The sequence below is a fragment of the Tetrahymena thermophila genome (assembly GCF_000189635.1).
Source record: "Tetrahymena thermophila SB210 genomic scaffold scf_8254576, whole genome shotgun sequence".
In the NCBI taxonomy this organism is placed as follows: Eukaryota; Ciliophora; class Oligohymenophorea; order Hymenostomatida; family Tetrahymenidae; genus Tetrahymena; species Tetrahymena thermophila.
The window spans coordinates 32,046-60,016 of record NW_002476347.1 but is presented as its reverse complement, the minus strand read 5'-3'; the positions used below and the strand labels follow the sequence as shown (position 1 = coordinate 60,016).

General features: G+C 20.6%; 6 protein-coding genes across 6 annotated transcripts; 1 reads left to right on the top strand and 5 right to left on the bottom strand. All coding sequences in view use genetic code 6, as the record gives it.

Moving 5' to 3' along the window:
- Positions 1-477: 477 nt before the first annotated feature.
- Positions 478-996, bottom strand: TTHERM_000912201 (transmembrane protein, putative; the record flags this gene model as incomplete). The annotated part of the gene is made up of 2 exons (XM_012798615.1): positions 478-512; positions 564-996. 2 exons carry the CDS (start codon positions 994-996, stop codon positions 478-480), a joined length of 468 nt encoding a protein of 155 aa, XP_012654069.1.
- Positions 997-1,860: 864 nt separating this feature from the next.
- Positions 1,861-3,615, bottom strand: TTHERM_00912200 (transmembrane protein; the record flags this gene model as incomplete). The annotated part of the gene is made up of 4 exons (XM_001020189.2): positions 2,545-3,615; positions 2,140-2,274; positions 2,001-2,057; positions 1,861-1,947 (listed from the first exon to the last, which is right to left on the bottom strand). Exons 1-4 carry the CDS (start codon positions 3,520-3,522, stop codon positions 1,861-1,863), a joined length of 1,257 nt encoding a protein of 418 aa, XP_001020189.2. The 5' UTR covers positions 3,523-3,615.
- Positions 3,616-10,107: 6,492 nt separating this feature from the next.
- Positions 10,108-10,866, top strand: TTHERM_000912172 (hypothetical protein; the record flags this gene model as incomplete). Its single annotated transcript, XM_012798614.1, has 2 exons — positions 10,108-10,224; positions 10,300-10,866. The coding sequence occupies 2 exons, from the start codon at positions 10,108-10,110 to the stop codon at positions 10,864-10,866; spliced, it is 684 nt and encodes a 227-aa protein (XP_012654068.1).
- Positions 10,867-11,850: 984 nt separating this feature from the next.
- TTHERM_00912170 (transmembrane protein, putative) lies at positions 11,851-16,068 on the bottom strand. Its single transcript, XM_001020186.3, has 5 exons — positions 13,953-16,068; positions 13,535-13,808; positions 12,780-13,486; positions 12,066-12,720; positions 11,851-12,011 (listed from the first exon to the last, which is right to left on the bottom strand). The coding sequence occupies exons 1-5, from the start codon at positions 15,918-15,920 to the stop codon at positions 11,881-11,883; spliced, it is 3,735 nt and encodes a 1,244-aa protein (XP_001020186.3). The 5' UTR covers positions 15,921-16,068; the 3' UTR covers positions 11,851-11,880.
- Positions 16,069-21,501: 5,433 nt separating this feature from the next.
- On the bottom strand, positions 21,502-22,395 carry TTHERM_00912160 (zinc finger protein; the record flags this gene model as incomplete). The annotated part of the gene is made up of 1 exon (XM_001020185.2): positions 21,502-22,395. The coding sequence occupies exon 1, from the start codon at positions 22,060-22,062 to the stop codon at positions 21,502-21,504; it is 561 nt and encodes a 186-aa protein (XP_001020185.2). The 5' UTR covers positions 22,063-22,395.
- A 1,559-nt stretch (positions 22,396-23,954) lies between these two features.
- TTHERM_00912150 (transmembrane protein, putative) lies at positions 23,955-27,691 on the bottom strand (the record flags this gene model as incomplete). Its single annotated transcript, XM_001020184.2, has 4 exons — positions 23,955-24,091; positions 25,408-25,554; positions 25,605-25,878; positions 26,159-27,691. 4 exons carry the CDS (start codon positions 27,689-27,691, stop codon positions 23,955-23,957), a joined length of 2,091 nt encoding a protein of 696 aa, XP_001020184.2.
- Positions 27,692-27,971: the final 280 nt, after the last annotated feature.

Sequence of the window (27,971 nt, the reverse complement as noted above, 5' to 3'; positions counted from 1 at the left end):
ATTATCTAATGGATAATAATTTTTTTCTTTTTTAATTTGATTATGAAATTAGCTTACTAATTTTTTAAAGGAATTTTAATACATTTTTTGAAAATAATAATAAATTTCTAATACTCATTTAACTTCTTTTGCAGTTAATTAAAAAACTAAAAATAGACTTAATGAATCAACTTTTGAAAAATTTAAGTAAAATAAAAATAAAATAATAATATATCTCACTAAACTGAAATATAAAATTATTTTTACAATATTTAACATAATTCCTCAAAGTGCAGCTCAGTTCTTAGACTTAAGGCAAATAATATAGGATGAAAAATAATTTAAAAGTAAAATATTTAAAATCAAATTAAATAAAATTTATCATAAATTTTATTAAGGTAAATAATATAATATAACATAAATTTTTCATATTATTTAGTTGAATTCATAGTCCTTTCTTTTTTCTACAGCTGACTCCTTAGTAAGTTATGGAGTTAATCAGAATTTATCAATAAAACTATCATTTTTAAAACCTTTTTATTAAAAAATAAGATAAATATTTTATTTATTTAAATCTATGGTACTGGGTTCATTTAATTTAGATATTCTTGGGAAGTACTTCTATTTCTTACTGATATTAGAGTTAATATTTTATTGTTTTTTCTTAAAAAAGCTACTTTCATTTGAATCAAAACTTTTAAATTTGCTAAATTAAAATAATGGAGAACCTTAAGAAGTAATTTGAGATTTTTACTTATTTATTACAGTTTAGAATGATTGTTATTAATAAAATTAATTATTCTTTAAATAAATAGCAAGCTTTTAAATTTTTATTCTTACTTTTTTCAACTTTATTATAGATTAAAACCTTTGTTCTCTTACAATTTGTATATTTTCAAATATTTCTGGGTATTTTTATTTTAAATAAAACAAACAATTTTGGAAGATATTTCTATTTTATTTTTCACTAGGTATATTAACTTATATCATGTTAAATAATAATTGGATGATAAACATGATATTAGGTAATATTAAAATAAAAATTATGAGGTTATTTAATTCATCTAATTAAATCGATGATATATTTAAAGAAAAAGCACTTAAAAATACAGATTTCTATTAGTAATAATTAAATCTCATTCTTACAAATGGTTAAAACTTTAAAAGCAAGTAGTATTTTAGTAAAATCGTAAGATTTATGAGACAAAGCTATAATATTTAAAAAAAATTATTTTATTATTATATAAATAAATAAATAATATACCTTTAACATCATATTTTGCTAAAATAATATTGAAAATAAAATTAATAATGATTTGTAAATCAATTTTCCAAACTCCCAGTAGAAGAAACCTTACTTATAACCAGCAAATATAAATGAATATTTAATTTCTAAGAATATAGACCACTTTCTTTTTTTACCATTTTTTATTTTTAAAAATAAAAGTAAAGGAATAAATATTGTCCAAAAAACTAATAATGGCAAGCTAAAATAGAAAATGTAGGGCTTATGCTTAGTTGAATCATAACAATCAATAGAAAAATCAATGTCTAAGTATTTTTTATTTCCAATCTTTAAGCAATTTATGGATCTGATTAAGTTTGTTATCACCATAGGGAAAAAATAAAAATACATAAAGATAGCAGCTGTATTTAAATATTTTAGAGCAGAATTGTTTTTTTTTTATAAATTTAGATAAATACTAATCATTAAGTAAGTTAAGAATAAAGTAACCGGTAAGGAAAAAGACCATATTGTTTGATAAAACCATAAGGGTTATAAATTTGGAAATTATGAAAATATGCAATCAATAGATTTACTTGTAACACTAAGAGGGTTTCCAGATAATCCAATAGTTATTTTAAAAATTGAAGGGAAACTCATTTAAAATATATTAAGTAAAGATAACAATTAGAGATGATCTGTTAAAATCTTGGAAACTATTTATGATTTGTCTTAATGAATTACTTTTTAAATTTAGTAAATTATTAAAAATTTTAATATTTGAAAAATTTATTACATGTTGTGCCTAAGAAAATTAAATCTGCCTTATTAATAAAATATCCTGCAAGTTTTGCTTATAATTATGAGATAATTCTTTTTAAAATTGCAAATATATAGCAAGAAACAAAGAAAAGTATGGTGAGATTTTATAATACTATATTTGAAATCTATTAGCTACACCTATAGCAATTTCCTCCATCAAATAGGTAAAAATACCTATATTCCCAAACATCACCATAAGTGTCACAAGACTTGCAAATAGGACCTTTGTAACCTTAAATGCAATTCTACTTTTTATTTAAATATAGATTGAATAAATATTGAAATTATAGTATGCATTTTAAAAGATAAAATAATACAACATTTAAGATTTTGAAAAATATTAATCTTGATTTATGTTAGGGATTAAATGGAGGTTTCTTTGTTAATTTATGATAAATTATTGCTAAAATTAAACTTTTTAAAGTAAATAATTTCTCATAATTTTTAAAAAAATGATATCTGATACCCTGTATATTTACCACTTTATAATTAAATTAAAGATTTAAAAAATTATTTACTTTTGATAGATTTAATTCAGATTAACATAAATTTGGATTAAAATCACAGTAAACAATATAATCTGTGTTTTAATTTTCTCTCCAATACCCATTTCTTAAGTATATATTAGAACCAATACATTTAATAGCCGAATCTGGGCATTATCGGCAAGCTGTATCATTAAGGTTTAATGAATATTTGCCATCAGGACATTATTCACATATAAGTGATTTCTCTTAATTTGTTAAAATTTCTCCTACTGAGCATTCTAAAAATTATACTTTGATTTCTAGTTGAAGCTTTCCTTATTTAAAATAAACCTATTACTTAGAATCTTAAAGTTCTGAAATTGTATTTGAAACTAGTTTTAAAACTGCGCTGCCTAACGGTTTGTTCATTACTTAAAAACTCAATTAAAAATAACCATTTATAAATTAATTTGTTTAAAGTTGACCAATACATTTAATTTAATCATTACTTTAATCCCATTCAACTGAAATATCTATTTATTCAATTATTGCTTAAACACTACTACAATATTTATTTAAATTAGAGTCTTTTGAATTTGGGATATAGACTGGGTTATTTTCTTCATCAAGGATTTAAATTCTCTCAAATGATATTTAATTACCACTTTTCAATTATATTACTTCTTCTAAGCTATTATTTTTTATACTTAAGCTTTAATTGTTTACTTTTATGTCCTCTTACTTTACCTTTATAGTTCTTAATATTGATCCAAAATTCTTGCCAAAAATTTTAGCATTATTATTTACAATTTTATTATTTTAAATTATTCCTTTTTAGAACTCCAACACAATATCTGGAATAATCTATTAATAAAAAATTCCTCCTCCAATAGCAGCTTCATTAGAAAAAATAGAAGTATTAAACATTTTTAAATTTGAGTTTTCCAAATGAATAGCTCCACCAGTTGAATATATGGCAGTATTTTTGTGAAATATACTATTTTTTATCATAATTTCTGCTTGAAACATGCTATTACTAATGAATAAAGCTCCTCCATTTAATGAAAAACATTCATTTTAAATAAATTGAGAATTTTCAATTTCAACAAACTAATTATCTATAGCTTGGATTGAACCTCCTTTCCCGTTTTAATTACTATTCCTAATAAATAAACTCTCAGAAATGTTAACTTAATTACAAGAATTTATTAATAAGATAGATGAATAAATATTTTCTTGTATTGTAACATTTCTAAAAGTTAGTTAATTTAATTAAACTGTTGAAATTTTTTCTAGATTTATTAATGGGATATCATTTTGTATTTTTATATCTATAAATTTACAAGAAGTTATAAGAACATTTCCTGTAGAAACCAGTTAACTCATAAATAGTATGGGAATTTAATTATTACTACAATTAATATTTTAAAAAATAGAATTTTAAAACTATACTACTTCAATTAATTTAGGAATATTTTAAGAAGTCCCTAAATTAGATTTAGTTATAAAAATTGTATCTATAGTTAAATATGTTGAATAAATAGTCATAAAACTTTAAGAAATAGTAAGCTAATTAATTATCATATTAAATATAGTTATCGTGTTTGCTTATAAATAGATTTGCACATCTATTGAATCTTAAATGTTAATATATTTTGCATCATAATAATTGCATAAAAGTTGCAAATTATTCTATAATAATGGCTAGACTTTAGCAAAAAAAATAGAATGACTTTGACTAACATTAAATTATTCCATTCTTGTTAAGAAAGTCCCATAAATATCAAGTATAATCAAAGATTAAACATTTTTAATGAAAAAATTTGTAGCATTCAAAACATTTGATGTCTGAATTTCAAATAGTAATACATTATTAGATTATTATAAGAATATGTCTGATATCAATACTTCATTATTATTAACAAGTGAGAATAAGTTTGTTTAAATTATATTTATTATTTAAATTTATTTAATGGTTACTCTTGTATTATTAGATATTTCAAACATAACATTTTGAAAATTAAAATTGCTTATAAAAATATTTTCTATCACAACAAGTTTAGAGTTTGTGATAACTATCTAGTTTTATTATTCACTTAATATTGTATTATTAATTGTTATGTTTTGGATTAAAACCTATTCAAAATTAGATAAAATCAAAGAATTATTTAAATTCAAATTTATATTCACCATTTAAAAGTTATCCATACTACTATTTTTATTCAAGTTAATCTAATTAAAAACAGATAAGTTCATTTGTTTTAATTAAACATTTTGTATGTAATTCTAAAAATCATTAATCTAATTCCAGAAAATGCTATTTTATTCAGAGTCTGATTAAATTATTAAAGTATTTGTATAATTTGAATCGTTTTTCAAAGTTTATAATAAGCTTAAATCAATATCTTAAATGTATTATTAATTTTAGTATTGAATGTTTATGACGGATGGTATGTATTTACTATTTTACATTTAATTAAAAACTTAATCTAGTGCTATTTTTGTATAGACATTTTCTTAGGTTCTATTTTATTATTGAATCATAATGTTACAAGTTTTAATCTATGATAAAGGAATAATTGAATGATAAATATTTTAATAAGAAGATAATGTCAACTCAAGATAAATGAGCCCATTTTAATCTTACTAAATTAACATATTTTATAACTTTTAATCCTACTAATTTATTTCTTGAATCAATTCATAACTTGAATTGTAATTCATTTTTATGATGGAAACTTTACTTTTTTGTAGCACTAAAAAATAATTATTATAATTTAATTTTACGAAATTAGTGATTTCAGAAAGTCCTGAATTTATTGTTGGAAACTAAGGTTAAAAGCTTAGAGCATTATAAATGATAATATCATTTGGGCAAATAGAATAAATAAAATCCATATCATAGGAAATTATTGCTTATTTTAAGCAAGCATTTTAAATAGTAGATAACAATTTTAAAGAATAGCTAAATATTTGGGTGGTTCCAATATTATTAATGACATATATTAACTATCTAAAGGGATCATTAACAACATTAGTAATTTTGATAAACTTTAGTTTTGTTGAATAATCTACTTATTTAGATTCAAGATTAAGAATTTATATTTCAAAATAATTTTCTTAATTTAGTATTATACAAAGTAGTTTAGATTCGTTTATGCTAGGATCGTTATTATTGTATTTTTCTTCATACTCAAAAGGTGTATTCCACAAATAATTTTCTTAATCTTAAAATTTTTTTTTCTAAAGCTTTAATGCAAATTTAATAGTTGAATTGTTAGAATAAGTTAATTAGGAATTAGATAACTTAATAAAATTAAAAATTTAAATCCCATCAGGTGAAATTAAAATAATGTAATCGCTAAATATAAGTGTTTAAACTATATTATTTATAGTAAAGTTAGTTTGATAGATTTCAGTCAGAAGATTTTTAGTTAGATCTATTTTATATAAAGAAGATATTCTTTCATAAAATAGAAATATTTGATTTTACTGATTATCATAAAAGTAGTGGTCAGTAAAATCTTATAATGTTATGTTTTAAATTAAATTTAATTATTCTTTATATAAATCAGGTTAAATAATACTCAGCTTGTTATATGTTATGTAAATGAATTGATTTTTTTAAATTTATATGAGCTATGTAAAATATGGATATATATTAAATGGCACTGGATCAACTAATAAAGTATCCATTAACTAAGAGTTTTTAAATAGATTCAAAGAAAGATTAACACTACTATAGAATACCATATATTTTTCTGCATAAATTATTGTTTGAATATTCTGATACTGAAAGAGATTTGTTTCACTAGCATAAAGAATTTCAGTTAAATCAAAAGAAACTATTGAATCTTGAGTTTATGCTATGAGTATTGATTGCTTAAAATTTAGAAATAATGAATTTATTGGGTTTATACTATAATCTTTTACAGAAATCGTTTCCATAAATTGCATACTTGGAAATTAAAAGGCAGAGATAAAATAGTCTTAGTAGATAAATATAACATTTTTATATTCATCCATGATTATTCCTTAAATATTAATTATATTTATTTTAAAAGTTGCAATACTTTTACTCAAATAATTTAAAAGATAAATTATAGGTGAGTTATCAATTATAATTAAGTTGTTTTAATTTTTATAATAGTAGGAAGCACCTTTATTAAATTGGCTAGAAGTTTCGTATGTAAAAAGTTGTAAAGTTCCAGTAACATTAACAATATTTATTTGATTAATTTCACCAACAAGTCCAATTAAAATGTTATTATCTAAATCATAATAAATATTAGTGGAATTTTACTTATATTCAAAAATATATTCAAATATAAAATAATTTTTGTGCTAAAAATAAAATTAATTTGGATTGTAAAAATATATCACCAAATAACCTTCTATATCAATTATAGGAATGTTATATAACATATTCTCTAGCACAATTAAATTATCCTATTTTAGCATTTTTTAAATTTACAAATTAATATATATTTTTATTTCTCTTAAAAATTAGATTATATAAAAAAGTTTATAAACTAAATAATAATAAATATTTAATGAATTTATAATGTGCCATACTTCGATTATAAATTTTATTCTCAAAGAATGTAAAAAATTTTTTTATTAAGATTTAGAAAAAAAAATTCATAATCAAAATAATAATTATTTGAAATGCTGAAAAAGCTATATAAAATTGATAGAATAAAAAGAAAAATAATTATTATTTTTACATTTTGAAACCCTGCAATAGGTTTGCCTGTTGTCAAATCAAAAATTTAAAGCACAGGATAGTAAACGACAATTAAGCTTTAATCACACTTTAAATAAAATTAGTCTTAAATGTTTTAATAACCATCAGCTGATCTTTGAAAAATGTCAGAAATGGTTCCATCATTCATCTACATAATATTAAAAAAAAATAAACTTTAAATAATTAAAATTTTTATTACATTTATAATTTAAAAATTAGAATTTGATGTCAAAAATACAATTCTGTTTTGTAATTAGCAATATTAATATTGTTATATAGTCTATTAGGCTTAATAGATTAATGAAATTTATGTTTTGTTTTGAGAGTCATATAAATAAAATGTGTTATTTATTACATAAATAAATCTAACTAAATCCCAATCTAAGATTTTAATCTAAAGATTAGCTTACAAATCAATATCTATCACTTTAATTTACTAAATTCCTTTGAGAAAGTCATAAATATATAGCTATTTTTTGGTTTAGTCATAAATAGCTATCTAGCTATTTTGAATTTGTTCATCTTATATTGTTTAGTATTATGTTATATTTAAAACATCAAATGGTTAGTTAAGCAAATTATAATACCAATAAGCACCTTGTTTGGATTAAAAGCAGTGGATTAAAGTTTTATCATCAAATACAATTTTTCCAAGATAATTATCTTATTCATATGATGTTTTCACTACAATCATATTTTTTGTATCTATTATGTTTTAAGATTTTTTAATGTATTGAGTGCTTTCTATTTCATAAAAACTAAATTGGGATCCTAGGTATAAGTCGAGACTTGTTTTTGATGATATTGATTCGAATTATCTTAACTCCATATCAAACTTATGAAAGCTATTTTATTCATAGAAATAAACATACTTATCATCATACACTAAATCCTAATAAATGTTAGATAAATATTTCTAAGGATATTAAATACCTAAATTTAGAATCTATATGCTTTAAAAATCAGGTGAATAAATATATATTTTAGATTAGTAAAAAATGAATATTTCGTTTGTTATTTTACAGACCAGAGAAGGAAGATAAATTGGATATATCTAAAGAATTACTTAATTGTATAGTTTCAATTAACTTAATGAAAAAATGTAGCAATTATTGTCTGAATGATCTACTAGATATATTAAATTATTTTAAGATATTAAAGGATAAATTCCATTATTTATCGTCCAAAATGATAAATAGCTATAACCAAAATTATAAATCTATATTATTTAGTGTGTCTGTAAATCAATTAAGTAAAGAAGTAATTAGTATTATTCATCGTAAGTTAAATACGCAATTTAAATATCATTTATTATTATAAAATTACTCAGAGAAAAATAATTTTCAGAAGAATCGTCAACAATACTTTGTTAAGTTTTTAAATTATAAATTTAAGGAATTTTAGTTATTATTAAAGTTTCAAGTCTTTGAATGTAATAATACTAACTCAAGAAATCACCATAAATACCACTTTGATACTTATAAGATAATATCTACTTCTATTCATTTAAATCGACTATGTATTCATAAACCATAGTGTCAATTATTTTGCTTACTAAAAAATATTTGTCATTAATATTTGCTACCCTGTCAAACTAGGTAATATTGTCCAACAGATAAAAATAAATAAATTATGTATTTATACCAGGATTTTTTTACAAATTAGTGAGAGGATATTATATTTTTATATCACCAATTTATTAATTTAAGTAAATCTAATTTCCATCATACAATTTAAAAGAATTTGAAGTTTAATTATTGATAATGATCATTTGATTTTAGTTCAGTTAATCTTTGTTATCATAATAAAGTTTTACTTATTATATCGGATTTATAAATTAAATTTTAAATTAAAAAGTAATAGGGGAATATTATACTCTTATTTATTACTAAAATGAATCTGCTATATTTAAAATCTAAGTTAAATATATATTAATATTATTATTTTCCTCAAAAATAATATTTGATATGATTGTTTAATTATTTATATGTGATGATTTTATTTATTTCAGTAAATTTTCAGTTAAAATTAATTAATATCTTTATCTATATTTTTCTAAATATTGTGTGATATTAAGAAAGTATAACGAATCGTTGATAAAGAAAATGAAGGAGGAATTTGAAAAATTATTTTCATAAAAGCTAAATTAGTCTTTTATTTATAAGTTTATTGGAATTGTTTCTATGATTTAATCAGATGAATCATTTAGAGTAGCTATTTCTAAATTTTAATTATCATTATTATATTTTAATATGCAATTTAATTATTTGCTATAATATATAGTTCCAAAATACGAGTTATTTAGATGTTCAACAGATTTAATTTGAAGATTAAAATCATTATCAAATTAAATCTTTTATACTTGCATAGCATTATAACTTTAATCAATTTAGATTAAAAAATCATATTTTTAATAAAATTTTAGTTACTATTTAGATGAATAATTTACTGTTTTATTTAAAATGATTAATGACCTGTCTTCTTATAACTCCATTATCTTTGATTAGATAAAAATATAAATTATGTTATTAATAATCTAAAAAAGCATAATTAGTTAATTTACCATAGAAGAAGAAAAAAGGTCTATTTATATAATATAGTTTGTCTTTGTGGTGTTTTACCATTAAATAAAATTTATCAAAAAGTTATAAGGTAGAGTTTATTTATTTAAATTATAATTGAGTGCATCATACCAAAATATGTCATAAATTTAATTTACCCCTAGAAAAACTATTTAGTTTGCTTAATCTATATATAAAACATTTTGATCGTAAGCTAAATTAGTTTAATTAAATACAACATTCATAGTCTCAAAATCAAACACAACTAAACTATTATCAGCTGTACAACCTCCAAAAGAGCCAACTATGAAACTTTTTTAGGGCATTTCATTGCCAAAAAACATATACTCTGAATAAAAAGTTGGCATATTTTGTAAGATTTAGACTGAAATTATATTTAAATTATTATCCATTAATAAGAATGTGCAATGAGTTGCTCTAACCAAATATTGATCCTTGTTTATTTATTCTATCTATTTTATCCTTTTGTCAAAATAGGGCATCGAATATTCATCTACTTAAATGCATTATATAGACTTTTCACAAATTTTAGTTGTTTCATTCTAATAATAAAATGAAGGACAACTCATAACACATTCTTCTAAACTATATGGGGCTAAAATATATGACATGTTATTTTAGCAAGTGTCTTATTTAAGCTAGCATTTATTTTAAGCTTAATTAAGAGTCAAATTCACATCACACTCAAGGCATATTTAATGTATATTACATTTTGCACACCCATGTACTTAACATTTAACACATTATTAATTTTCATCATTTATTTCGCCTTTTTAGCAGCTTTATTAGCAAGTAGAACTATTTTATGAACTCATGAAGAAATTTTTATTGCAAGTAACACAAGAATCCTAATAGATATTGTAACAGCTTAAACATTTACTTGAACATTCAACGCACTGCTATGCTATGACATCATATATTTAATTAGCTTTGCATTTTTATGCAATTACTACTAAATTTAAATTTAAAAGAAGTAAATAAGCAATTCTCTACATCTAAGGGTTTTCAATTAAAGTTTCTATCTTATTTGATTAAGAATTTTGATTTCTAATTTTTTAAATGAACTCTTGATTAATTTCTTAAAAAAAAAACAATTTTTTAATAATGTATTGATCATTTAAAAAGGTTTTATTTTTTATGCAATTCAATTACTGAATTTTATTCTAAAATTTTTTCACTTAACTAAGGTATTTGATAAATATTAAGATATTAAACCATAGAAGCATTATACATCCAATTAATCTCTAGGCTCTTAATTATAAACAAAATAAGTACCAAATAAGACTAATCTGTTATAACTAACAGATTAACCGCTAATGAAATAAATAGTTATAAATTTAAATCACTAAATTTGAGCATTCAATTAACTCACTAAATTAACTAAGGAATACACACTAAATTAATAATGAAAAATAACAATTACTAACTTAATAATAAACTAAATAGTAATAAAATTAATATTAATAATAATAATTAACTACACCTAATATTTGAGCTATTATTAAATAGAATAGTTCTTTTGATTAAATTAAAAAGATTAAGAATTATAGTAAGATGATATAAGAAGGACTAAATTATATTATCAACAATATCCACTACTACCCAAATAAAATATATTTTCAAGAAAAAAACTAGAATATTAATCTTAATAATAATTATTACCCTTTAACGAAAGATGGGATATTGAATTATATAAATTATATTATACCCTTTTATTACCTTTTAAAGTGTAATTTAGTGCAAAATAATGGTTCAAAATATTCAAAGGTTACTAAAAATAAATTAGAAAATTGGCCATTATGACTATATTGAAAGAATAAAAATTTATTTGTATTCAACTCTAGCTATGAAATTGTATACATATATATATATTAAATTAGTATTTTAACATCAAATAAAAAAAATTTATCAAATGGAATTGGATAAGAAACTCCTTTAAATAACATCAACTTTTAAGTATATTTAATTGTTAATTAATTAATAATTTCAAATAAAAATAATAATATTTATTTGTTTTTCCAAAAACAATCTATTTATTTTTTTATTAAATTTATTATTTCAATTATATTCAATATTTTAATTGATATTTTCATTAGTTGCGTTTATTGAACAAATCTCATCTTCTTAGGTATATTTTAATTTTGCTGAAGTTAGTTCCATTCCCTAATTAGACTCATTTTAAATTTTGCCTATATTTTTTTAGAAATTAATAAAACTTTTAAGAATATAAAAATAATAAATACATAAAGGGCTTTATCTAGTTTTTCTACTGTAGTAAGACCACTTATTTCTCATCTTATTTAATGAGTTAATCTTTAAAAAAAATGGATTTTTGGTGTTATCTTATGAATTAGTTTGCTAATCTAATTATAATTTTGTGTTTTGTATAATTTGAGAAGTTTATTATTATGGTGAGCATCTTTGTAAATTAAAATGAGATTGTAAGGTTTACTAGCTATAAAAATCATAGCTTTTTAAATATTAAATAAGTTTTTATATCTTATTTTTTACTTATTTAAATTTAATTAAATATTTTATTTTTTTCTTATTTTAAATTTAAATGTTTTCAAATTAAGTTGGAAAATTACACTTTAAAGAAAATAAAATATTTTGAAATAAGTTTCTATCATTTTTATCGCTTGAGATACTAATAAAAACTATACCTAGCAATATCTAATGAATAAATAAAAGGTTTGGTATAATTAATAATCCAATCATTACTATTTGATAAATTAAATTTTCATTAATAACCTATTAATAAATAGTAGATAGATTCAAAGTATATGAGCACAGCAAAGTTGATTTCTACAGTGAATTGTTAAAGCTTTATATCTAATATGGCTTAGCTTTGAAGATTAAATAAAATTAAAAAAATATTAAACCGTTCAACAAGCATACCTTTTATAAAATAAAAGTTATTTTTAAATATTTGTTTATTATAACTTTAAAAAATTTACTTTTAGAAATGGCTTTTATTAGAGTAAGATCCCAATAAAAATTAGCAAAGATTTATAAATTAATTTACCAAACTCCCAATAATAAAACTTTTCTTTGTATCCTGCAAATATAAATGAATATTTACATACACTAAATATAGAGGACTTTTATTAATTTTTAAAATCTCTAATTTTTATCAATAAGCAAAGAGGAATTACTAATAACCAAATTGTTAACATTGGTATTGAGTAATAATATATAAACGGTTTATGCCAGTTATCATCAAAGCATTAAATATTTATATCGATATCTAAATATGCTTTATTTGCTATTTAGATGCAGTTAATAGACCTGCTTAAAAGTGTTATAACCATAGGTAAAAAGTAAAAATAAATAAAAAGAAAAGCTGTAGTTTTATACTTTAGCATAATTTTATTTTTTTTGAATAGGCTATATGATATTCCAACAGTAAAATAAGCAATTAATAAGCTAAGAGGCAAAGCAAATGACCATAAAGATTAATAAAACCACAGTGGCTGTAAGTGTTTATTCTTAGAAAAAACGCAATCAATAGATTTACTAGCATATTATAGAGAGTTTCCTAAGAATTAAACTGGCAATTAAAACGATATCGGTATATTAACTTAAAAGGATATTAATAACGATAAGATTTAAAGATGGTCTGTCATAATTTTAGATACGATTTGTGGTCTATCTAATTTACTTACTAATATGATAAAAATTAAAAAATATAAATATAAAATTTAATGTTTACATGTTGATCCTAAATAAATTATATCTAACCTCTAAATGTAATAGCCAGCTAGCTTTGATTAAAGTTTTGAAATTATATTTTTTAAAATATAGAAAATATATGTAGAAATTAGCAAAAATATTATTAAATTTTGGACAAAGATAAGTAATGCATTTTCTTCACATATATAGCATTTCCCTGGTTTAAATATTTCAGAGTATCGTTATTTCCAAACTACTCCATATATATCACAAGATTAGCAAAGAGTACCTACGTAACCTTCAATACAACCATACTTTATATTATTTATATTTTTAAAAATTAATTTGAAAAAGTAAATGAAAACGATAAAACATTTTTTAATTATATTTAAATTTAATAGTTTTCATATTTATTAATATTTTATAATTTAATTGATGAATTATTATTTTTATGTTACCTTTGAGTTTTTCGATTAAGACTAGCACGATATTGGATTATACTAGCAATAAGCTATTTGGTCTGTCATCTCACTTTCCCTCCAGTAACCATTCTTTAAATTAATCACTGAACCATAGCATGAAATTGCAACTATCGGGCATTACTAGCAATCTGTATCTGCTGTATTTAAAGAGTATTTTCCATCAGGACATTAATCACACACAATAGAATTACCTTAATCCTTTTGAATTTCTCCAGTAGAACAACTTACAAAGTCAATAGTTATATTTTGCAAAAACTATCCACCTTAAATTACAATATTTCCCTTTGGATCTTAAAGTTATTGAAATGTGTTTGAAACAATTTAGAGAACCATATTTTTTTATGGTTAATACATAATTTATGCATTCAAATTGAATCCACCATTTATAAATTCTTATGATTAAAGTTATCCTTAGAGCTATATTTAATAATTTTATTGATCCCATCTCAAAGAAATAATAATTTATTTAATTAGAGATTATATATCTTAAGTTAATTTATTGAAATCTGATTCTCCAATTTTAGGAATAAAAATAGGATTATCTTCTTCATCTAGTAATTAGATTTTATTAAATGAAATTATCTATCCACTCTTGAATAGACTTATTTTAATATTATCCATTTCTTATTCAATAGCACTTTCTTTTGGAATTTAAATACTCTTAATGTTAATACTAATTTTTCTTAAAGAAGACCCAAAATTATTACCATATATGTGAGCTTAATTATTTTATATTGTATTATTATTATTATTATTATCGTTGTTTTTTAACACCTATTTAAGGTCTAAAATAAATTATGGTATAACTTATTCATAATAAACGCCTCCACCTATAGAAGCTCTATTCTATGAAATTTCTGTATTTTTCATAATAATATTTGTATTTTAAACACTTATTGCTCCTCCAGTTGAAACAAGAGCTTAATTTTATAAAAATATTGAATCATAAATATTTAGTTAGCTCTAAAAGTTAGAACTAGAAATAAATAAAGCTCCACCTTAAAAATATAAGCACTTATTCTAAATAAAAATACTATTTTTTATAGTTATATTTACGCTTTCAAAAACATAAATTGAACCCCCAGCTCCCATCATATTAGTATTATTTTTTACTTAAAAATTAGTGAGAGTTATTGTTTAGGATTCCATTATAAGTAAAGCAGATGATCGATCAGTACTATTAAATAAATTATCTTTTATTTAAATTTAATCTAAAAATATGTTATCTAAACTTATTAAATAGATTAAATAATCATTCTATTATAGATTACAGTTAATAAATTTAGAGTTTAATATATAAGCAAATCCACCTTAATTCTAATTCATCAAATAAATAAATTGTAAATCATTACTAAAGCTGTAAATATTTTATATTTTGCAATTATTAAACATAAAAATTTATATAAAACCTGGCGAGTTTGATTAGGAATTTTTGACTGTAATATTATCCATAATTAAATCATCTGTTCTTAAAGAAATACAATAATTTAAGGTATAATTTAATTAAATAAATTAAAGATCATAAATACTAGATGCTCCACAATCAATTTATAAAAAAACATCTGTTGAATTAAATATTTTTAAATTTCTAATTTCATTTTATATTTGTAAAAATTTTTGGTTTTGTATGTAAAATGAGTTAATTTCTATTAATTTTATTAAATTGCTTTCATTTACTTGGATTTTTTATATATTTACATCAACAGTACCAAGAATTTATAATATTCTTGAATTTTAACCATTACTGATTTAAATATTATTAATATTCAAACTATTTCCTAGGATAACTTAAAATATATTAAGATAATTTGATTATTCTATGAATATGTCTTCTATTTCAACCATATAGTTGTTTTATAAATAAAATATATTATTTTAATTTGAGTTTTCAACGTAAACCTATCTTAAAATAACATGAATGTTATTATTTAAAGTAAATAACATATTTTAGCTCTGAAGATTATCTATTTACAGGTTTTCTATTACTACAAGTTAGCAATTTTCTATTATTATTGAATTATTACCTTAACTTTTGTAAAATTGTATATTTTGTAATAATACACTTTCAAAATTTGATAAATATAATTAGTTCCCAATATACAGAGTCACATTTACCATCTGAAAATGTTTAATTTCTTTATTTTAATTTAATTATATTTTATCAATAATAAATAGACTCATTTATCTAATAATTAAATTAATTATGTATTAAAATGGGTTTCCTATACTATTATACCAAAAAATATTGTTTTGTTCTTAATTTGATTATAAAATTATGTTTAAATCATGATCATAATTAAATGATGCTTTTTCTAACTAGCTAAGATATACTTCTTCGATATATTGTTAATCTTAATAGTCGATTTAAATTTAGGAGAGTATTTAATTACTATTTATAAGCACTTAATTTATTTAATTTAAAGAGATTTATGTATAAATATACTCTAGTTCTCTGTTTTTCTATTAAATGTTAATAAAGCAATATTTTTTATCATTTGAATTAGAATATAAGGGTATTGTAGAATGAATTATACCTCCATATGAGGAAAGAGTTAAATTCAAATAAACAAAATTTTAGAATTATGCTGTTTGTACTTTTGAGACAATAGAATATTTTTATTCTATTTCTTAAATTAGCTCATAATTATTCTTATAATCTACTTTTATAATAGAAACTAACTCTTTTTAAACCACTATAAAATAACTAGTATTTTAAACATTAATAAATTTTGTTATCTCTCTAAAACCTTAATTAATTGTAGGAAATTGTTGTATAAAGTTTAATCCGTTATATATAATCACATCATTAGGGCAGATAGAATAGATAAAATTAAAATCGTAAGAAATTATAGCTTATTTTAGGCATGGGTTTATTAGAGTTCCTATCTAATTCAGTGAATAATTGAATATCTAAGTAGTTCCAACATTATTAATAACATATAGCAACTGTCTAAAAGGATCATTAACAATGTTGCTTATTTTATAATATTATAAAGTTTAACTTTAAGTTACTTTAACTTATAAAACATCTATAATTTATATCAAATATTGATTTTATTCATTAGTAATAACTATGCATATCATTGGCTATTCTTATTCATAAAAATCATTTGTATTATATCTTTCTTCATATTCAAAAGGAATATTCCACCAAGAATTTTAATAATCTTCAAATTATTTTTTTAAGAGCTTGAATGTAAACTAAATTTATTAATAATTTAATAGAGTGATTTATGTATGCTATTATAAAATATAATTGTAAATTTATAATTTATTAGAAGCTGGGAGCAATATGAAATCATTACAAATTAGAGACAGTGAAATATCTCCTTATTAGAAATTAGTTTAGTAATTTTCTACTGGTGCATCAACTTTAAAATCAATTTAGTTAAGCAAATAGTTTTATTCATAAAGTAAAAATATTTAATTCCTTATATTATCATAAAAATAGTTACCAGGAACATTTATCAGAAGTATTTTAAATTTTATAATCAATTTTTAATTTTCTAAGTCAAAATATATTACATTAATACTTTTTTATTAAATGTAAATAAATTAACTCTATTTTACCAAAATAGGCTAAGTAAAATAAGGATAAATATTTTGATTTGGTGGATCTAATAACAAAGTATCTACTAATTTCGAATTTAAATAAAGATTTAAAGAATAATTTAAAATGCTAGAATAAACCTAATATTCAGGACTAAGAAAAACATATTATACATTTTGATACTAAAGTAAATTCATCTCAGTTGCATAAAGAATTTCTGTTAAATCATAGGCTATAATAAAGTCTTTCGTTAGTACGTAAAGGATAGATTATTTTTATTACAAAAATATTTTTTGAATAGAAGAACTTCCATATTATTATAAAGAAATAGTCTCTTGAAATTAAAATGATGGGAATGAATAAGTTGAAATAAAAACATCAGAGTAAATAAATATCATTTTTTTATTTTGATCAATTAACATTCCTTAAATATTGTTTATTTCTATCTTTTGAATTTAAATAGCACTAGATTAATAATTATATAAGTATAAAATAGGAGTTTAATCTACAATAATTAAACTTTTTTATTCTTAATAGTAGAATATCATTTCTTTTGCAAATTAGCTTACAGTTTCATAAGTTACTAATTAATTAATATCAGCGATATTAATAATATTTAATTATTTTATAGTTCCAGTTAATCCTATTAATATTTTTTCATCTACATCCCAAAATAATACTGTACTATTTAATCTGTAATCGAAAATAAAATTGTTACTTTATGTTTTATTAAATTAAAAATAGTTGTTATATGGTTGATAAAAATAAACTATCAATTAATTATTTTTATCTATTAATGGTATACTCTAAAGATCATTAGAAATTAATCCAAAATTGTCTTGCTTTTTTTTAATAAATAATATTTACAAAATTAAAAATAAATTACTCATTAAACTATATTATCAAATAAATTGGGACAAGTCATCTTTATTAGACACCATGTCCTTAATATTTTTATTGGACACTAGTTTTTAAAAATCTTTATTGGGCACCCAATTGTAGTTGGCTTTATTTAAAATTAAAAAAAAAATTTTTTTGGCCAAAATTTATGAAGACTTACAGTCTTATTTTTTTTAAAGTATTATTTAAACTAAAGTTTATCAATTTTTGACAAATTACTTTTATTAAAAATGGGTGTTAATATATGAGTAAACGTTTTTTATTCATTTAAACATTTTAAAATATAAATACTAATAATAATCATTAGATTTTATCAAGTAATTAATTAGAGACAAATAAAATGAAATCAATTAAATTTACATCAGTGAAGTCATTTGATAGTTTTCCTGTAAGTAAATCATATATTTACAATGAAGGAAAGTAAATTACTACTAGATTTTAATCACACATTAGATAAAAAAGAATGTCTTAATATTCTAAAGGGTAAAAATAGGAGATTTGAAATTTCTAGTTATTTTAGATCTATTTATTTTTAAAATTATGTTAATTAATTTAAAACTAAAATGAAAAATATTTACTTTTATAATGTAAATATTTAATTTTTAAGTTTTAGCAACAATTACTTACTAACTAAAGCAATATTTATAATCAATAATTTATGAATCTAATAGAGAGATCACTTTTGATGTTTAATTATTTAGTTGATCTTCTAGATATAAAGTCATATTTTTAATCCAAAAAAATGTACCTATATTCCAATCTACAATTTTTATTGATAAATTAAACTCTTGATTAAATTTTATAGATAAATTTTCTTGAGGTTGCTTTAAAATATCAAATATCATTAAATAGTTTGTGTTAAAATCATAAATAGCAATTTTATTATTTATCTCAAGAAAACTATCTTATATTACTTAATGTACAGAAATGTTATAAACGTTGAATGGCTCATTAAACAAATTTAAATGCCAATATATTCCATTTTAAGATGAAAAGCAATGAACAGATGTACCATCGCCAGCAATTGTATTTCCTAAATAATTATTAATTTCTTATTAAGTCTTAATTATTATCATATTTTCTGTGTCTATTATAACTTTTGATTATTTTATATATTTAGCGCTGTCTATAATAATGAAGCTATTTTTCAAAATACTAGTTTAATTTAAATTTATTCCAATATTTATCATATTTAATTACTTAGATTCCATATCAAATTTTATGAAATAATTGTGGTCATAGTAAAAAATATATCTTTCGTTATAAATTAAATTTAAACTTTGATCACCAAGCATAGGATATTATATTCCAAAATTAATCTGGTTTTTTTACTATAAATTAAACTAAAATATGTAGATAGTTGAGAGATAAAATAAAAAAATCTCACTTGTTTTTTGATATACCAAAGAAGGGGTTGTAATTAAAATGTTCGATAGCTTTGTTTTTTGATATAATAATTATTTATTACTCAGAGAAAATGGCTAGCAATAAATCTTTTTTGATACTAAATAAATAATATCATTTTAAACTAATAAAGGATAAATAGAATTATTAATTGTCCAAAAGCTTATAAAATTTTTTTTACCAAAATTATAGAGCTATGAAAATTCCATCGATTAAAAATCTAGTAACATTAGAATTACTTCCTTTTATATATTTTATGTTTAATAAACTAATTAATCATCATTTATTATTACAAAATTATCTAAAGAAAAATAATATTTTGAAGGATTGCTTATAATATCAGATTAACTGATTAAAGAATATATCTTAGATATATTTTAAAGGATTAGCAATTTCCTTTTCTCAATAAAGTAATATTAGCTTAAATAATAATCATAGCTATAGGTATAAAAAATAATATTTTATTAAATAGAAAGATCGATTATTTATTCTTCAACAATTTATTCTGAATTTATTTTGCTTAACAATAAGTATTAACCATTTACTAAATCTAGTCTATCGTAAGCTTAAGCATCATCTTATAATTGTAAAAAAAATAACCTTGTTAAAATTTTATGAGTATTTTATAAATTAGTTAATCTTAAATTTACCTATTAAACTCCTAAACCCTAAAAAAATTGCATTTAAAGCTAATTGTAAATATAAAATTGGCCTTATTGAGATGTAGCGTTTAAGTTAAACATCATTAATTATGGTTAAAGATCGTTATCTATATAATAAAGTTATTGATATTTGTAAGGATCTAGGTATTTTATTTAATATTCTTCACTTTAAAGATTATATCTAAGTCTTATTTGCTAATAATTTTGTTCATTATTTTATATAATTTAGCTTAAAAAAATATCAATCATTTAATTTTGCAGAAAAAGCACATTTGTTATTGTAGATTGATTTGTTATAAATGGAGAATCAATTGTTTAGATTATATTTTAAACTTGACTTCCTTAAGTAAAGTTTAGGCATTTATTTATATTCAGAATTTATAAATTATTAGCAATAAAAATAGCTATTGTTAAGTTTTATTCTTCGCTTTCATAGACTTAAAATTAAATTAATGAATTTACTGTTATATTCATACTTTAACTAACTTGATTGCTTTACCCTCCTAAAGAAAGTAATTCTATTTAATAATCTACTGAATTGTATTAGATAATTAAATTAAAAATTTTACTAAAGTATATTTCGTATTAAAACAAATCTAATTTTTCTAACTATATTATTTGAAGATCAAATTAGCTTGAAAAAACTAACTTATTTATATAATGATATTCTAAAGATTCACTATACGTTATTAAATAATCTTGAATTTAATAGGTATATTATATTAATTAAATAGGCGATAGCTATATTTTGGTATCCTATAGTCTTAAAGATCTATCATCCTCAAGAAAACCTAACTTTTTATGAAATAAAATTTTACAATTAATTTAATATTGTTGAATTTATTAGTTAGAAATATAAAAATAATTATGATCCTATTTATCCTTTAAAAATTTTAAGGGAGTAGGCAAAAAATTAAAATATTAATACAGTTTTTCAAACAACATATTTAAATCTTTTAAAAATTATTTTATTTTTATTAGCCCATTTAATTGTTGCCCCTCCCTTATATCAACTCTTTTTGTAAAAAATATGATTGAATTTTACCTAGATTTGAGCATAACTTATTTAAAAATTATAAATTATTTTTCCGTTCTATTGCATTTTGAAAATAGCTAATACACTATAATCAAACTTTATTTTTTAGAATTTTAATGTGACAACATCAAACCATTATATGTCCTTATATTAATTAGACTTCAAGAAAACTATTTGATTTTCTTAGTCAACAAATAAGATAAAATAATCTTAATCCATATCTGCCTATTAAAATAAGATTTATAAATTAGTAAAGTTCATAAGGATCAGAGTATTTCCTGCAGTACAACCTCCATATTATCTAATAATAAAGCTCTTTTGAAACTATTCTTAGCCATTTATCATATATTAACCTTTGTAATCTTACATATTTTATAAAATTTACAAATTGATTATGTTCCAATCTTGATTTACTAGAGCAAAATTGCATTAGTTAGCTCTAACTAAATATTAGTTATTGCTTATATACTCTATCTATAATACCCTATCATCAAGTGACCTCAAACTATTATCGATTTAAATGCATTAAAGCATTTTTTCACATATTTAGGTTTAGAAATTTTGGTAATAGGATGAAGGACAACTCTAGAAGCACTCATTTTTAGTGAATGGAGCTTAAATGAATTATTATTCTTTACAAATGTTATTTTTAAGAATGCATTAATTTAACGAAATGTCTAAGCTTAAGTTTGCCTCACATTTAAGACATATTTAATTTTGATCACATAATGTACAACCTTAAACATTACACTGCACGCATTATTTATTTTCTAAAAAAATTTCACCATTTTAGCAATTTTACACACAAGTAGAACTATTTAGTGAGCTTTTGAAATAGGGTTGTTAGCAATCGATGCATGAATTTTCACTCTAGTTAAAGCAACTTTAACAATAAGCTGAACATTAAAGGCACTCTTAATTAATAGTATTAAATATTTAGTTACTATTGCATTACGATAATACAGCTTTAAGTAAACTAAAAATAATTGTAATTTTAATTAAAAAGACCATTTTAAAATAAAAACAATTTGATTTTTTTGTTTATTTTTATTAAATTAAAAATAATTAACTATTTTTATAAAGAGAGAATTTAAAATAAATAAAAAAATTACTAACAAACAACTTTTATAAGTAAAGAAATAAAATTCAATTTCTCGCTCTCTTTATTTTTTTTTTCCTTTCAGAATAAGATTAATAATATCAACAAACATTTTTAAAAATTTTAGAAAAGACTTAATTTAAATTAATATATCATTCATACTTAACCTTTCTAACAAAACTAATATAAATTTAAATTATAATATAAAATTATATTTTATTATAGTTTTTATGGATTAAAAAATTTTTTTTATTTCATTCATCTAATTATCTTAATCTAATCTATATAATAATATTTTTTGGTTATAATAAAAATATTAAATTTTATAAGCTTTAATCAATAAATTTTTCTTTTTAATAATATTCTTACTTCTAGCTATATTTGTATAGAATATTCAAAATTAAAAGGCTTCATTTACAAAGAAATATAAAATTTTTATTTATAAATTCAAGTTTTAAATTTAAATTATCAGAAAATTATTTTAAAATTTAAAATTAGTAAGCCATAAATAAGAAAAAATAAAATTAAACTGTAAATAATGTTTTTAAGAGGAAATTTATCATTTACTTATTTTATTAAAAAATATTTTATGTAAAAGGATAAAGAATATTATTATTATTTACAGCTAGATGCCTTTCTAAAACCTAGTGATGAGGCATCAATATTTTTTAGCAAGTTATTTTCTAAATTTAAATTGAAAATGGAGTTCAACTGATTATTCTATACATGTTTAATTACCTTTAGTTATACACCCCCCAAGCCCAACAGTTTAATTAACTATGTAAATTTAAGCACCTCATTCAAGAAGAAATTTGTAAGGCTTAGCATCACCTACAAAAAGATATCTTAGTAATTTTCTTTTTCAGTTGCCAATGCTTCCTTGACTAATTAAGGAAACACCACCATATATTCACTTACACTATTACTTGGATTTATTAATTCATCGATTATTTTTATATTAATATGAATTATAAAATTTATATAAGTATTAAAATATTTATAAAAACAAATAGTTTTTATTTAAAATTTACAATTTAGATATCTATATATTTTTAAAATTTAAATTTATTTTTTTCACAGCGACTATAAATATTATTCTGTTTAAAATATATTTTTAAATACTTTTCAAAACAAATAACTCTTTAAATAAATGAAGTTTTATTAAATTTAAAAAGAAATACCTACTTATCATTTATTAAGCATCATTTTTAATTTTTGCCTCAAATAAAAAAATTGATTTTTTAAATTTTGAAAATTGAAAAATAATTAATTAAAAAAGTAAAATGTTAAACTTAAAAACAAAATAAAATATAAATTTTCTTCACATTCACTTAGGTGAAAAAAGTATATTTAAATTTTCATTTTATCTGCTTGAATTCATCATTCTCTCGTTATCTTTGCTTGATTCATTAGTAAGCTCTGTAGTTAATTAGAATTTACCAATATGTTCATAATTTTTAGAACCTATTTATTTTATTAAAAATTAATTAATTAAACAAATATTATATTTTATTTAGGATGTGATACTTAGTTCATTTTATTTAGATTCTCTTGTATAGTAATTCCATTTATCTTTAAGATTCAATGAATAGTTAATATTTTTTCCTTTTTTCTTAAAAAGCCTACTTTAATTTGAATCAATACCTTAAAATCTGCTAAATTAACTTAGAGGAGAACCTTAAGGAGTAATTTGAGATTTTTTCAATTAAAAGACAGATTAGAATGATTCTTATGAGTAAAGTTTATTATTCTTTAAATAAATAGCAAGCTTTTAAATTTTATTTCTTACTTTTTTCAACTTAATTATAGACTAGAACCTTTATTTTCTTACAATTTGTATATTTTCAAACCTTTATGGGTATTTTTATTTAAAATAATAAAGACATTTTTAGAAGAAGTTTCTTTTTTCTTCTTCACTAGATATATTTACTTAAACTATATTTAAAAAAAGTTGTATGATAAACAAGAGATTGGGTAATATTAGTATCAAAGCTGTTAAACCATTTAATTGATTAAATTATATTGAAGATACATTTAAAGACAAAGCGCTTAAAAATACAGACTTCTATTAGTAGTAATTAAAACTTGTTCTTGTAAATGGTTAGAACTTTAAAAGCAAGTAGTATTTTACTAAAATAGTAACATTTATTAGACTAAGCTACATTTTAAAAAATTTATAAAATAAATTAGTTAAGTGTTATATTAATAATTAAATAAATATACCTTTAATATCAAATCTTGCTAAAATACTATTGAAATTAAAATGAATAATGCTTTATAAATGAGTTTTCCAAACTCCCAGTAGAAGAAGCTTTACTTATAACCAGCAAAAATAAAAGAATACCTAATTTCTAAAAATATAGACCACTTTCTCTTTTTACCGTTTTTTATTTTTAAAAATAAAAGTAGAGGAATAAATAGTGCCCATAAAATTAATAGTGGTAAGCTAAAATAGAAGATATACGGCTTATGTTAAGTTGAATCATAGCAATCAATAGAAACATCAATGTCTAAGTACTTTTTGTTTCCAATCTATAAGCAATTTATTGATCTGATTAAGGTTGTTATCACCATAGGGAAAAAATAAAAATACATAAAGATAGTAGCTGTATTTAAATATTTTAGAGCAGATTTATTTTTTTAAAATGCATACATTAAAACTCCAATTATTAAGTAAATTATAAATAAAGTAGCTGGTAAAGAAAAAGACCATATTGTTTGATAAAACCATAAGGGTTGTAAATTTGGAAACTAAGAAAATATGCAATCAAAAGATTTACTTGTAACTCTAAGAGGGTTTCCAGATAATCCAATAGATGTACTAAAATATGAAGGGATACTAATTTAAAGAGTTTTAAGTAAAGATAACATTTAGAGATGATCTGTTAGAATCTTGGAAACTATTTATGATTTATCTTTATCAGTTACTTTTTAAATTTATTAAATTATTAAAAATTAAATATTTAAAAGTACTTACTTGTCGTACCCAAGTAAATAATATCTGCTTTATTGATAAAATACCCTGCAAGTTTTGCTTATAATGAAGAGATAATTTTTTTTAATATTCCAAATACATAGAAAGAGGCAAATAAATATATGGTCAGATTTTAAATTACTATATATAAAATGTTTTAACTACATCTGTAGCAATTTCCTTCATCAAATAATTAAGAATATCTATAATCCCATACATCACCATAAGTATCACAAGATTTGCAAATAGGACCTTTATAACCTTAAATGCAGTTCATCTTTTTTTAATTTTTTATCAAATAAATAATGAAATTGTAGTATATATTTTAAAAGATAATAAATATCACATGATATTTAGGATTTTGAAAAAGATTTATTTAGATTTTATTATTTATGATTCAAGTGGGGGGAGGGGGGTTTATTAATTTATGATAAATTATGATTAAAATTTTTAATTAAAAAAAATGTTTTTTAACAAAATCAAAATATTTTATTTTGAAAAAATAATCCCCTCTATTTATTTTATTAAATAAAGATCATATAAAATTAATTATTTACTTTTGATAGATTTGATTCAGCTTAGCATGAATTTGGATTAAAATCACAATAAACAATATTATCTGTCTATTCATTTTCTCTCCAATATCCATTTTTTAAATATATGTTAGAACCAATACATTTAATAGCCGAATCTGGACATTATTGGCAAGCTGTATCATTAAGATTTAATGAATATTTACCGTCAGGGCATTACTCACAGATAATTGACTTCTCTTAATGCATTAATACATCTCCAATAGAGCATCCTAAAAATTATACATTGATTTCTTATTCAAGTTTTCCTTATTTAATATAAACCTGCTACTTAGAATCTTAAAGCTCTGAAATTGTATTAGATACAAGTTTTAAAACTGTACTGCCTAATGGTTTGTACATTACTTAAAAATACAATTAGAAACCATTGTTTATAAATTAATTTGTTTAAAGCTGACCAATACATTAAATTTAAGTGTCATTTTAATCCCATTCAACTGAAATACTAACTTCTTAAATTAATGCTTAAACGCTGCTACAATATTTATTTAAATATGAGTCTTTTGAATTTGGAATAATGACAGGGTTATTTTCTTCATCAAGGATTTAAATTCTTTAAAATGATATTTAATTACCACTTTTCAATTATATTACTTCTAGTAAGCTATTATTTTTAGTAATTAAGCTTTGATTGTTTACTTTTATGTTATCTAAATTTACCTTTATGGTTCTTAATGTTGAACCAAAATTTTTTCCAAAAAATTTAGCTTTATTATTTATAATTTTATTACTTTAAACTATTCCTTTTTAGAAATCTAATATAAAATCCGGAATAATCTATTAATAAAAAACTCCTCCTCCAATAGCAGCTTCATTAGAAAAAATAGAAGTATTAAACATTTTCAAATTTGAGTTTTCCAAATGAATAGCTCCACCAGTTGAATATATGGCAGTATTTTAGTCAAATATACTATTTTATATCATAACTTCTGCTTGAAACACACTATTACTTATGAACAAAGCTCCTCCATTTAATGACAAACATTTATTTTAAATAAATAGAGAATTTTCAATATCTACAAACTAATTATCTATAGCTTGGATTGAACCTCCTTTTCCTTTTTAATTACTATTGCTGATAAATAAGCTCTCAGAAATTTTTACTTAATTGCAAGAATATATTACTAAAATAGAGGATTATAAGTTTTATTATATAGTAATATTTTTAAAATTAAGTTAATTTAATTAAACTATTAAAATGTTTTCTAGACTTATTAATGGAATATCATTTTGCAGGTTGATATCCATAAATTTAGAAGAATCTAAAAGAACATATCCTGCAGAAACTTATTAACTCATATATAGTAAGGGAATTTTATTAGTAGTACAACTAATATTTTTAATTATAGAATTTTAAAAATTCACTATTTCTATCAATTTAGGAGTATTTTAAGATGACTTTACACTAGATTTAGTTATAGAAATTGTATCTATAGTTGATTGTGTTGAAAAAATAGTCATAAAGCTTTAAGACAAAGTAAGCTCATTAATTTTCATATTAAATATTGTTGTATTGTTTACTTATAAATAGATTTACACATCTATGGAATCTTGAATGTTAATATATTTAGCATCATGCTAATTGCATAAAAGTTGTAAATTATTCTTTGATAACGGTTAGACTTTAACAAAATAAATAGTTTAACTTTGACTAACATTAAATTATTAAATACTAGAAAAGAAAGTCCCCTATATATTCAGTATAATTGAAGATTAAACACTGTTAATGTAAAAATTTGAAGCATTCAAAACATTAGATATCTGAATTTCAAAAAGT